The following is a 12,484-nucleotide window of genomic DNA, read 5'->3' as shown; positions in this document are numbered from 1 at the left end:
CCAGAGGGGCCCCTAAGAAAGCCAAAGGGGACCCCTCATAACCGAGGGGGCCCCTAACAAAACCAGAGGGGCCCCTAATAAGGCAGAGGGGGCCCCTAATAAAGGAAGGGGCCCCTAATAAATAGGGGGCCCTCATAAACGTAGGGGACCCTAATAAAGAAGGGGGCCCCTAATAAACGTAGGGGCCCCTAACAAAACCAGAGGGGCCCCTAATAAACCAGGGGGCCCCTACGAGGGGGCCCCTTATAAACGAAGGGGCCCCCAATAGAGGAGGGGCCCCCTCAGATAGAAACAACGGGGGCTGATCCTAAGGCATGACCTGTGAAGAGGTCTCGAGGTAAGACTTGCAAGCCCCAGTAGACAACACCAACTGTGCGGCGGAAGCCTTTGCTGCTGCAGCTGCTGCAGCAGCAGCAGCAACTGCAGCCGCCATCCCCAGGCGCAGCAGCCCCGCACACTATCCGCTGCTGCTGCTGCTGCTGCTGCTGCTGCTGGAGGATCACGTCAATGCAGGAGACGGAGCAGTTGGGGGAGAGGAAGTAAATAGGCTGCTGCGGTGGTGCGTAGAGGGCGTCTGCAAGGCGGCAGCAACCGTTTTGCTGCTGCTGCTGCTGCTGCAGCAGCTGCAGCAACTGCTGCTGCTGCTGCTGCAGAAAGGAGCAGCAGCAAATTCCCGCAGCAGGCGCTGCTACAAAAGCCTTTAAAAGTATATCCATCAGCAACCCATGCCCAACTAGCAGCAGCGCTCCGTCGCTTCTTAGAGCTGCTGCTGCTGCTGCTGCTGCTGCAGCATCTCCTGTCACAGCTAAGGCGTCCCCTGCTGCTTCTGCAGTTTCTGTTGTTGCTGCTTCTGCTGCTGCTGCAGTGTCTGTACAGCCAGAATGCGCTGTTACGCTGTCTATCCACTTCACCAGCAGCAGCAGCCTTCTCAATGTCCCTAACAATGTCTCGCGGGGCCCCAACCACCAGGGGGCCCCTCTAAGGAGGCCCTCTGAGCTGTACCCTCCCCCGAGAGGGGCCCTGCAAGATGCTGCTGCGAGGCAGTTGCTGCTGCTGCTGCTGCTGGTCCCGCCCTCGTGGCAGCCACATGACGCGACCCCTGCTTTGCTGCTGACATCAGGTCCAGCTGCTGCTTTTGTTGCTGCTGCTGCTGCTGCTGCTGGCGCGGCTCTTGCTGCTGCAGCAGCTGCACAAGCCGGCCATGAGATCCCAGCAGCAAGTACTGCTCCGGGGCAGATTTCCTGCATCTGCTTCCACGTGAGCCCCAGCTGCTGCTGCTGCTGCTGTTGCTGCAGCGCAGGAGCAGCAGCAGCAGCAGCAGCAGAGTCTGCTGCTTCTCTCTCTCCTTCAAAGAGTCCGCCTGCCTCAAACAGCAAGGGGTGAATGATAACAGGTACCTTCAGCTGCTGCTGCAGCTCTCGGGCTGTCTGTACACCTCGCAGCATCGGAGACGCAACAATTGCTGCAATGCGCGGGTTGGGTGCATTCGCCTGCTGCTGCTGCTGTTGCTGCAGCTGCTGCTGCTGCTGCTGCAGCCAGGCACCAGCAGCAGCCGCCTGTTGCTTCCCCAGATCCGTCAAGGGAGCGTCAGGAATCCGTGCAGTGCTGCATCCGCGCTGTTGCTGCTCCTGCTGCTGCTGCTGCTGTTGCTGCTGCTGCTGCAGCTGCTGCTGCAGCTCTGGGATGTCTAGTTTGCTGCGCCTGTTGTTTACAGACTGCGCGTGACGAACGAAGTACCAACGCCGCCTTTTTATTACTCCCTCCATTGCTGCTGCTGCTGCTGCTGCTGCTGATGCTGCTGCTGCTGCTGTGGCTGCTATAGCTGGTGTTGCTGCTGCGCAGAGTCCCCCGTTGATCATTAGGTGTTGTGTTGCAGCTCCCGTCGCGATTGCTGCTGCTGCTGCTGCTACTGCTGCTACTGCTGCTTCTGCTGCTGATGCCTTCAGGTCAAGAAATGCTGTTGAAGCATCAGCTGCTCGTTGCTACTCGCGCTGCCATAGCTGCTGCTGCTATTGTCGTGGCTCTCGCTGCTGCTGCTGCTAGGGCTCTCGCTGCTGCTGCCGCTGCAGCTTGGGCTCGTGATGCTGCTGCTGCTGCTGCTGCTGCTCCTGCTGCTTCTCTTTTTATTCCTCACCAGGACAAGGGCATCTGGGAGAAGTCTTGAGGCAGCGGTGGCTGCAGCAAACCGAAGGGGTGCACGCTGGGGCTTGAGATGTCTGTACACCGGAGCTGCAGCTTTTGCTGCTACGAACCCAGAAGCGCTTAAGAGTAGCAGCATCTACTGCAGATGTTGCTGCTGCTGCTGATGCTGCTGCTGCTGTTGCTGAGGAGGTGCCCTGAGCAGCTTTGGCTCTGCTCATGCAGACAGCCGTCGCCGACACTGCTGCTGCTGCTGCTGCTGCTGCTCGATCTGCTGCAGCTTTTTCAATGTCTGTGTATGCCGCTGGATAATTAAAATGAATAATAAATTGAGAAAACAGCAAGCGGTAGCTCAGGCGGTCTTCTTTTAGCTCCTCACACGCCTGCAGGGATTGCTGCAGCTGCTGCTGCTGCTGCTGCTGCTCCTGCCGCTGCTCCTGCCGCTGCGGCTGCTGCAGCCTCGTTGCGCTTTCGCCTGGTGTGCATGCGCTTTTCAGCTTTGGGTTTTTTTGTCGTTGCTGCTGCTGCAGTGCTAAAGGACTCTTCCGGCGATAGGCCTTTGCTGCTGCCGTTGCTGCTGCTGCCGTTGCTGCTGCTGCTGCTGCACCACTGCGTTGCTGCTAAGGAGATAACGACCCCAGACGAGTAAGTGCCGGGGGCGCTGCACAGCAGCCGCTAGGGAGACGCGCTCCGCTGCTGCTACGTTTGCTGCATTTTGCTGCAGCAGCAGCAGCAGCTGCTGCTGCTTAGGTGCGTACGAGTGCTCTCTTCACTGCTGTTGAGGCCTTCCCTCTTAAGTGCAGCAGCTAGCTATAGAGAGCGCAGGCTGCAGCTAGCTATAGAGAGTGTAGGCAGCAGCTAGCTGCTAAGAGAGAAAAGGCAGCAGCTAGCAACGCTGGCAGGATGGGAGCAGCTGGCTAGCTGCACAGGGAGTAAGGGCGGTAGCTAGCTAGCTGAAGAGACGAGAGGAAGCAGCTAGCTAGCTACACCAAGAGAACAAGCAGCACCTAGCTGCAGGGGGAGGGCCCAGCTAGCCAACGTTTAGCTAGCTGGATTCGTGTGGGGTCGCTCCCGAGCTAGCTAGCTGCTGTACGCTGCCTCTGTGTGGCTAGCTGCTGCATGCATTGATTAGCTAGCTAGCCAGAGAGTAGCTAGCTAGCTGAACAGTGGTGCTGCTGGCTAGCTAGCCAGCCAGCTAGCCGGTGCGTGTCTAGCTAGCTGCTCAGCCCCTTGAAGAAGACAAAGAGACAGTTTGTATTAAATGCCCCTACAGCGTGGAGCGAGACAAAACGAAAAACAAACGCGTGCAGAGACAGCTAGCTAGCCGGCTAGCTAGCTGGTGCAGCGCAGTTATAGATAGCCAGCTAGCTTGTTAGCTAGCTAGCTAGCTAGCTGCCGACTGCCGGCTGGGCTGCGGTGGAGTAACCAGCCTGCTAGCTAGCTACTCTACCGCTAGCCGCTTCGCCAATTGAAAACTGTCTAGCTAGCTAGCTAACTGGCTAGCTAGCTGTAGGTGACTAGCTAGCTAGCTAGCTAGCTAGGTGAATAGCTAGCTAGCCAGTTAGCTAGCTAGCGAATCTTCTGCTAGCCCCTCACCGGCTGTATGTATCTGCATGCAAACAGACGCTTGGGGGCCTCTATTTGGGGTGTACAGACACAAGAAGAGAAAAGTTTCAATAAGAAGACCAGAGCTTAAAGCAGCCATCACAGCCTCTGCTGCTGCTGCTGTTGCTGCTGCAGCAGCAACTGCTGCAGCGTGACCCTGACGGGTTCTGCAGCGCCCAGGCGCTGCGCTGCAGCAACAGCAGCACGCAGTTCTGCTGCTGAGACCTCAATTGTCCCGTGTGGGTCTTGTGTCTGCTGCAGCAGCAGCCGCTGCTGCAGCAGCACCAGCAGCAGCTCGGCTGCCTGTCTCTGGTGGTCGTTCCCTGTCCCTGAGGCAGCAGCAGCAGCGGCAGCAGCAGCAGCAGCGGTAGCAGCAGCAGCAGGATTCAGCAAACAGCTGCCTTTGCCCGGGTTCTTCTGCAGCAGAGACACTACAACACCCAGCAGCAGCAGCAGCAGCAGCAGCAGCTCTCCCTAACGGAGTTTGTCTCCTTACCATCGGCAGCAGCAGGAGCAGCAGCAGCAGGAGCAGCGGGAGCAGCAAGCTGCAGCAAAGACAAAGCCAAGCACAACTGCGACCCCCGGACGGTTTCTGCTGCAGCTCGTGCCAGCAGCAGCAGCAACTCATCTCCACGCCGCAGCTGACACCCAGCAGCAGCAGCAGCAGCAGCAGCAGCAGCAGCAGAAAAAAGCTGCTTATCGCTGGCCTCAGGTTGGCAGGCTGACGACAGCAGCGCAAGCTGCAGGAGAGATACACCCCACAGATCAAACAAAACCGTTCTTTATCAATGAAGGTTTAAGGTTTAGGGTTTAGGGTTTAGGGTTTATGCCTCCTAGGGTTTAGGGTTTACTAGGACCTAGGGTTTAGGGTTTACTGAGGCCTACGGTTTACTTCTAACAGGGCTTAGGGTTTACGCTCTGCTACGGTGTAAGGGTTTCTAGGGTTTATGGTGCAGATTATTTTAGGGTTTAGGGTTTAGCTGTACTAGGGTTTGGTGTTTAGGGTTTAAGGGTTTGTGGTTTAGGCCTTAATAGGGTTTGCTAATAGGGTTTAGTGTTTAGGGTTTCGGTGTAACAGGGTTTAGGCTGTAGGGTTTGGGTGTAAGAGGGTTTAGGGTTTAGGCCTACTAGGGTTTAGGTGTTAGGTCTACTAGGGTTTAGGGTTCAGGGCGACTAGGGTTTAGGGTTTAGGTCTACTAGGGTTTAGGGTTTAGGGTTTAGGGTTTATCATTTGCTTACCATCTGCAGACAGCCGCGGAGTCCCTCGACTGCAGCTCTACGCACCCGCCCCCTCAACTCTGTTTCTGCTGCTGTTGTTTCTGCTGCTCCTTTTGCTGCTTCTGCCGCAGCTTCTGCTGCTGCTGTTGCCGTTGCTGTTGCTGTTGCTGCTGCTGTTGCTGTTGCTGCTGCTAAGTGTGGAGGCCTGCGGGGGGGCGGCAAGCCACGAATTAAACTACCAAACCCGAGAAGGGCATGCACAACCTCAGCAGCAGCAGCAGCAGCAGCAGCAGCAGCAGGATCCACGGATTCGCTGCAGCGGGTTTGCTGCAGCCTGTCTGCTGCTGCAGCCATCTCGGTCTTCACGTGCAGCAGCGTAGATGTTCCGCACTCTAGCACAGCAGCAGCAAGTCGGAGAGAAGACTTCTCCTGTTGCTGATGCTTGCGCAGCAGCTGCTGCTGTTGCTGCTGCTGCGCAGTGAAACGACGCGAAACAGAGGAAGCCTTCATGAACAAAGCAGCCCCCTTGGGGGCACATCTGCTTAAATAGTCACACAGCAAATCCACAAGCTGCTGCTGCTGCTGCTGCTGTTGCCGTTGCTGCTGCTGTTGTTGCTGCTGAGCTTCCGTTGCCCCCTGGAAGAGCTGCAGCGGATTTTGCTGCTGTTTTATGCTGCAAGCTGCTGCTAACAACGCGACGCCGGTGGCAGCCATTGTCTCCTCATCCCCTGTGCTGCTGCTGCTACTACTGTTGCTGCTGTTGCTGCTGCTTGGGGTTGATTTTGTAATCCCTAGTCTAAGGTATGCCTCAACTGCTACACTCAGCAGTCTCCTATAGACAGCAGCAGCAGCAGCAGCGTCATCTGTTGCTGCTGCTGCTGCTTCACTAGCTGCTGCTGTTGAGAAGACACCAGCAGCCTCAGTGCTGCGCTCACGGACAGCCGCAGCAGATGCTGTCTGCTGCAGCGCAGCTGCTAGTATCTCCACGTGCTGCTGCTGCAGCAGCTGCTGCTGCTGCTGCAGCAGGTAAAAGGATGCCTGAAAAGACGCAGCATGCAGCAGCAGCAAGTTCAGTGAAATGCAGCGGGATCTCACCTTTGCTGTAGCCTCTGCAGCTGCTGTTGCTGCTGCTGTTGTTGCTGCTGCTGCTGCGGTAGCAGCAGCTGCAGCAGCAGAACCAAAGCTCCGGGAGGGGAGGCAGCATTGGCTTTTCGGGTAAATAGCAGCAGCATCAGCAGCAAAAGAAGCAACAGCAGCAACAGCACCAGCAACAGCAGCAGCAGCAGCAGCAGACCTCGAGCAGCCTCGCTGTGTGGGACCCGGTGCTGCCTCCTGGTGCCGCTGCTGCTGCCTTCAGGAGGGAGGAAAGCAGCAGAGACACCTCGCGTAGAGACAGCGCAGCTCCAAGATCAGCAGCAGCAGCAGAAGCAGAAGCAGCAGCAGAAGCAGCAGCAGCAGGTGAAGAGGAATTTGTTGCCTCAACGACTGCACTGCCGAGTTCGCTGTTGCTGCTGCTGCTGCTGCAGCGCTTCGGTGGCAGCTGCTGCTGCAACAAGACCCCACTGAGGGTCTCAAGAGCCCTTCTAAACACAGCAGCAGGATCAGCTGCTGCTGCAGGAGCAGCTGCTGCAGCAGCAGAACCATCCTCCCACTGCTCCTCTACTCCTTGGTTGCCATTGCTGTTGCTGTTGCTGTTGCTGCTGCTGCTGTTGCTGCTGCTGCTGATGCTGGGCAGCGCAAATCCATCATCTTCTTCTGAGTCTGCTGCAGCTCTTACAGGGGCTGGAGAGAGGGTGACGCTGCTGCAGCTGTTGCTGCTGTTGCTGCTCTCCTGCTTAGCCGCAGCAGCAGCTACTGCTGCTGCCGTGGCTGCAGTTCCAATCCGTGTATGTGCTGCTGCTGCTGCTGTTGCTGGTGCTGCGAGGCACTTAGCTAAGGCCCCAGCAACAGTCACTAGCCGGGAAGGCGGCAGCAAACGGAGGGGCTCAGGTTCTATCAATTGCTGCAGCAGCACAGCACAACACAGACAAGCCAGCAGCAGCAGCAGTAGCAGCAGCAGCAGCAAGAGCATCAGCACCATCAGCAGCAGCAGCGGCAGCAAGAGCATCAGCAGGATCAGCAAGAGCATCAGCAGCAGCAGCAAGAGCATCAGCAGCAGCATCAAGAGCAGCAGGTGTGAGAAGCAGATATCGAACGTCAGTAGGAGAAGCAGCTGCAGCAGCAGCAGCAGCAGCAAGGACTGAACGTGCGCTGTGCTGCTGCTTCTTTCTTTCTCTCACCTCAGCAGCAGCTGCTGCAACAGCTGCAGCATTTATCTGGAGTGAAGAGACAGCTCCAGTGGTGCAGCAAGAGACAAATCGAGAAGCAGACAACAGCAAAGCTACGGGGGCCCGGACAGCAGCAGCACCTGCAGCTGCTGCTGCTGCAGGAGGCGGAGTCTGCAGCGGCAGCTGCTGCTCCGTTGGGAGAAGGCCCAGATGCGCCTGCATTGCCTGCTGCTGCTGTTGCTGCCGCTGCTGCTGCTGCAGCTGCTGCTGCTGCTTCTGCTGCTGTAATAAGTGCTGCAATTGCAAACGCACACTGGGCCTACTCATCATGAGGCCTGCAAGCGATATTGGTGGTGGTGCTGCTGCTGCTGCTGTTGCTGCTGGTGCAGCAGCAGCAGCAGCAGCAAAGGCATCAACGCGGTGCAGCAGCTGCAGCAGCTGCACTGTCTGCTGCAGCGACAGCAAGTGATTACAGTCAGACAGCCGCAGCACCAGACCCTCTAAGAGAGGCCTTAAACTTCTCAGGCACCGCAACTGCAGCAACTGCGCTGCTGCTGCTGTTGGTGCTGCTGCTGTTTCTGCTACTGATGTTGCTGTTGCTGAGCTTCCCGCTGCACCTGCAGCAACCGCTGCTAGCAGCGCAGTTGGTTCTGCTGCTGCTGCATGTGCTTCTGCTGCTTGCGCGTGTGCTGGTGCCGCTGCTGCTGCTGCTGTGGCTTCTGCTGCTGCTGTTGTTGCTTCCGCTGCTACTCCGCCTGTTGCCGCTGCTGCTGCTGTGTTGCTTTCTCTGTCTTGTAGCCTCTTGAGATGTTTCTGCTGCAGCGACAAACCCAGTTCGTATGCCTGCTGCAGTAGCTGCTGCTGCATTTGCTGCAGCAGCAGCAGCAGCTGACTCGCAGAGCGCAGCAGCAGCAAAATTTCTGCTGTTGAAAGCCCTGGCAGCAGCAGCAGCAACTCGCTGCTGAGGCCTCCGCACAAGGGCGCGAGACACCGCGACAGGAGATGGGCAAGCTCCTGCGGAGGCCTCAAGGCTGCTGCTGCTGCTGCTGCTGCTGCTGCATCTGCTGATGCAGCTGCTGCTGCTGGATCTCCTGCTGCTGCTGCTGGATGTGCTTCTGCTGCCGCTGCCTGCCCAGAGATCCTTCTCGGAGCCCTTTCTCCCGATGCAGCGGCTCCCTGCTGCGATGCTGCTCGTCCTGCTGCTGCTGCTGCCGCTGTTGCTGCTGTGGAATTAGGTGGTCGTGTTGTTGTTGCTGTTGCTGCTGCTGCTGCTGCTGCAATGGCATCAACAGAGGCAGCAAACAGACGGCACAGCTGGCGGCAGCGCGTCCGCCCGTCTTCCGAAGGCTGTTCCTGTTGCTGCTGCTGCAGCAGCAGTTGCTGCTGCTGCTGCGGCTGCTGCTGCTGCTGCTGCAGTGCGCGTATAAGGTAAGTGGAGGTGAGATGTCTGTACACCCGAAGGTCGACAACCCCTACGCGGGTAAAGGCACGCAGCAACTGGGCAAGCTCCCCAGGATGCAGCAGCAGCAAGTGCTGCTGCTGCTGCTGCTCTTGCTGCTGCTGCTGCTGCTCGTCCTCCTGCTGCTGCTGCTGCTGCCGCAGCAGCCGGCGGTGCTGCGCATCGAGGCGGAAGAGATCCTGTAGCTTCCGAGCTGCCTTCACAAAAAGCCTCTGCACAGCAGCAGCAGCAGCAGCAGTAGCATCAGCAGTATTAAGACCAGCGCTGTTTGCTGCTGCTGTTGATGCTGCACCTGCTGCAGGTTGCTGCCGCATCTGCACGAATGCTGCAGCAAAACAGTCGAGAAGCAGCACCAGCTGCTTCGGTGGCAGCAGCAACTCCTTTTGCTGCTGCAGCGCTGCAGCAGCAGCACCGACGAAGCCGGGGCAGCTAATGCCCATACACCGCAGCTGCTGCAGCAGCTGCAACAGCAGCACTTGCTGCTGCTGCTGCTGCTGAACTTCAGAAATGAGCTGGTCGCCCGGAAGCATTCTACGGCTGCCTTGCTGGACCACCCCACGGTGATGTGCCTGCTGCTGCTGCTGCTGCTGCAGCAACCTAAGAGACAGCAGCAGCACCTGCCGCACGAGGCGCAGCAGCTGCTGTACAGCAGCAGCAGGCGTCTGCACTCTTCGTGCGTCCTCAATCCCTTCTTTAATCGCAGAGCGCTGCACTGCTGCAAGTGTTGCTGCTGCTGTTGTTGCTGCTGCTGCTGTTGCTTCTGCTGCTACTGCCACTGTGCTGGGTGCTGCGGCCGCTGTGTCTAGTGCTGATGCCGCTGCTGCTGTTGTAGATAACCCCTGCTGAGCTGCTGCTGCTGCTGCTGCTGCTGCTGCTGTTGTTGTTGTTGTTGCTGCTGCTGCTGCTGTTGCTGTTGCTGTTGCTGCTGCTGCAGCTTCCTTAGTGCGCCAACGAGGGCCCCACTGCAGCAGCAGCTGCTGCTGCTGCAGCAAATGTCTGTAAGGGCGAGCCAAGCGAGTGATGCTTCGGAGCAGCTCAACCAGATGCTCCATCTGCAGTTGCTGCAGTTGCTGCTGCTGCTGCTGCAGCAGGAGCTGCTGAGGTCCTCTTAGCAGCATCTGCAGCTCCTTCGGGCTGATGGTGGTGCTGCTGCTCCTGCTGCTGCTGCAGTGGCGTCGTGCTGCTGCCTGAAGCAGCAGCAGCTGCTTCTCAAGCTCTGCAACAGGCGTTGAATCAGCAATTGCATCTATTGCTCCTGCTTCATTTGTTGCTGCTGTTGCTGCTGCTGCTGCTGCAGCGTCCACACCACCAGCAGCCGTCCCCCCGGGTCTCCGCTGCTCTGTAGCAGTAAGCTGCTGCTGCTGCTGCTGCTGCTGCTGTTTGCTGCTGCCGGCACTGCATTCGCTAGATTGCCCTGCCTCAGGAGGCCATCCCCTGCTGCTGCTGCTGCTGTCACTCCTGCTGCTGCTGATGTTGCTGTTTCCGCTGCCGCTTATGCTATCGCTGCTGCTGCTGCTGCTGTTGCTGCTGCTGCACTGCCAGTGCATGTACACCTCACCCCTACAAGGCCTAGAAGATACAGTCTTCGCAGCATCCTTTAACAGAAGGAGGGCCCCCACAAGAGGGGGCCCCCTAAGAGGGGCCCCCCCTATATTGGGGGCCCCCCTTAGAGGGGCCCCCTTCAAAGGGGCCTCTATTAGGGGGGCCCCCCTTATAGGGGCCCCCTTTAGAGGGGCCCCTATAACGGGGGGCCCCCTTAGAGGGGCCCCTATTAGGGGGGCCCCCCTTAGAGGGGCCCCTATTAGGGGGGGCCCCCTTAGAGGGGGCCCCCTTGGCCCCGCAGTCTTAAAGGAGAATAAACTTTGCTGCATAAATGTTTAATTTTTATTTGCTGCAGTTGCTGCTGCAGGTTTGCAGCAGCAAAGAAGGCAGACTTTGAATGGTAGCCTCGGGGGCCCCTGGGGGGCCCCTGGGGGGGCCCCTAGGGGGCCCCCAACTGCAGCAGCAGCAGGGAGTATTTCTTTGCTCAGATTTGTTATTTAGAAGAAATTTAATATAATTAAATTATTTATTTTATTATTCTGTATATGTTGTTATACTGTTATTATTATTTTATTATTTTTGTTATTGTTATTCACCATTATTATTATGTTATTATTATTATTATATTATTATTATTATTATTATATTATTATTATTATATTATTATTATTATTATATTGTTATTATTATTATTACTTTATTAGCGAAATGCACTGCGAAGAAAAGGCTGAAAGGAGTTTATGTATAGATGTGTATATCTATAAAATGCGTATTAAATATATATATATATATATATTATGTGTGTTTAATATACATATATATAATATATACAATTTTAAATATATACAATATAATATATATACAATATATATACATATTATATATATATTGTTGATATGAGAGGTGTTTGTTCTGTTTAAGAAGGGCAAGAGAAATAATAAAGAGCGGATGAAAAGCTAAGCAGATTTGCTGCAGATGTTTTATTTAATTACACAGAGCAGCAACAATAGCAGCACCTGCTACTGCTGCTGCTGCTGCTTATGCTGCTGCTTGTTTGGCATTAGGGCTTAGAGTTTAGGGTTTAGGGTTTAGGGTTTAGGGTTTAGGGTTTAGGGTCTAGGGTTTGTACAGAGAGTTAATTGGGGTGTACACACAGCAGCAACGCGTTGCTGCTTTTGCTGCTTTCTTTGTCTGTCTTTACGTACAGCAGAAAACAAATAGTAATAATAATAATATTATTATTATTATTAATATATAATATATAATAAATGAATATAATAATAATAATAAATATATTAATACTCAAACAAATAAATATAATAATGATAATAATAGAGATCCTTTTATTAATAATAAATATATTATTAAAAATAAATAAAATAATACAAATAATAAACAATTACGAGAATAATAAAAACTACAATAATAATTAATAATAGTAATTAATAATAATAATTATTATTAATAATATATTTATTTTATATTATCATTATATTACTGTTATATTTATTATTGTTTATTGTTTAAATCAATAATAATTAATAAATATTGTTATTATTATTATTTATTATTATTATATTATTTTCTTTATGCTCATAATAATGCTGTACTTCTTTCATTTATATAAATGCATGCAGCGGATATTACTATAAAGAGCTGCACACACCAGCAGCAGAGAGCAGCAGCAGAAAGCAGCAGCAGAGAGCAGCAGCAGAGAGCAGCAGCAGAGAGCAGCAGCAGAGAATAGAACAGCAGCAAGGATGTTTATAAACAATAAAGAGATAAACCCCTACACATGACAATTAATAAGCTCTACACCTAAATATACTGATAAATAAATAAATAAATATATATATATATATATATATAAATGTGAATATATACATGTAAATATATATATATATATAGATGCCTATATGCATATATATGTTTAGACCTCTCTCTGTCTGTCTCTCTCTCTCTCTCTCTCTCTCTCTCTCTCTCTATACATATATATATATATATATGTATATGTATATGTATATGTATATGTATATATATATATATATGTATACATACAACACATGTAAATACATACATATATATATATATATGCACGCATTGTAATTAATAATATATATTTATATACATATAGATGTATATTTAAATCTGTATATATATATGCTTATATGCACATCTAAATCTGCATATACATACATACATATATACATATATATATATTTATATATATATATATATATATATATATATATAT

General features: G+C 53.1%; 1 protein-coding gene across 1 annotated transcript; it reads right to left on the bottom strand.

Annotated features, from left to right (window-relative positions):
- Nucleotides 1-281: 281 nt before the first annotated feature.
- On the bottom strand, nucleotides 282-10,559 carry EAH_00052900 (phosphoglycerate mutase domain-containing protein, putative; the record flags this gene model as incomplete). Its single annotated transcript, XM_013391108.1, has 7 exons — nucleotides 282-1,940; nucleotides 2,253-2,756; nucleotides 3,901-4,073; nucleotides 4,241-4,385; nucleotides 4,984-6,000; nucleotides 6,257-6,964; nucleotides 7,242-10,559. 7 exons carry the CDS (start codon nucleotides 10,557-10,559, stop codon nucleotides 282-284), a joined length of 7,524 nt encoding a protein of 2,507 aa, XP_013246562.1.
- Between the last annotated feature and the right edge of the window lie 1,925 nt (nucleotides 10,560-12,484).

The sequence above is a fragment of the Eimeria acervulina genome, genomic scaffold (genome assembly GCF_000499425.1).
Source record: "Eimeria acervulina Houghton genomic scaffold, Eah_scaff961, whole genome shotgun sequence".
In the NCBI taxonomy this organism is placed as follows: Eukaryota; Apicomplexa; class Conoidasida; order Eucoccidiorida; family Eimeriidae; genus Eimeria; species Eimeria acervulina.
Note: the sequence above shows the minus strand (reverse complement) of the source record. Positions and strands in the feature narration are given on the sequence as shown.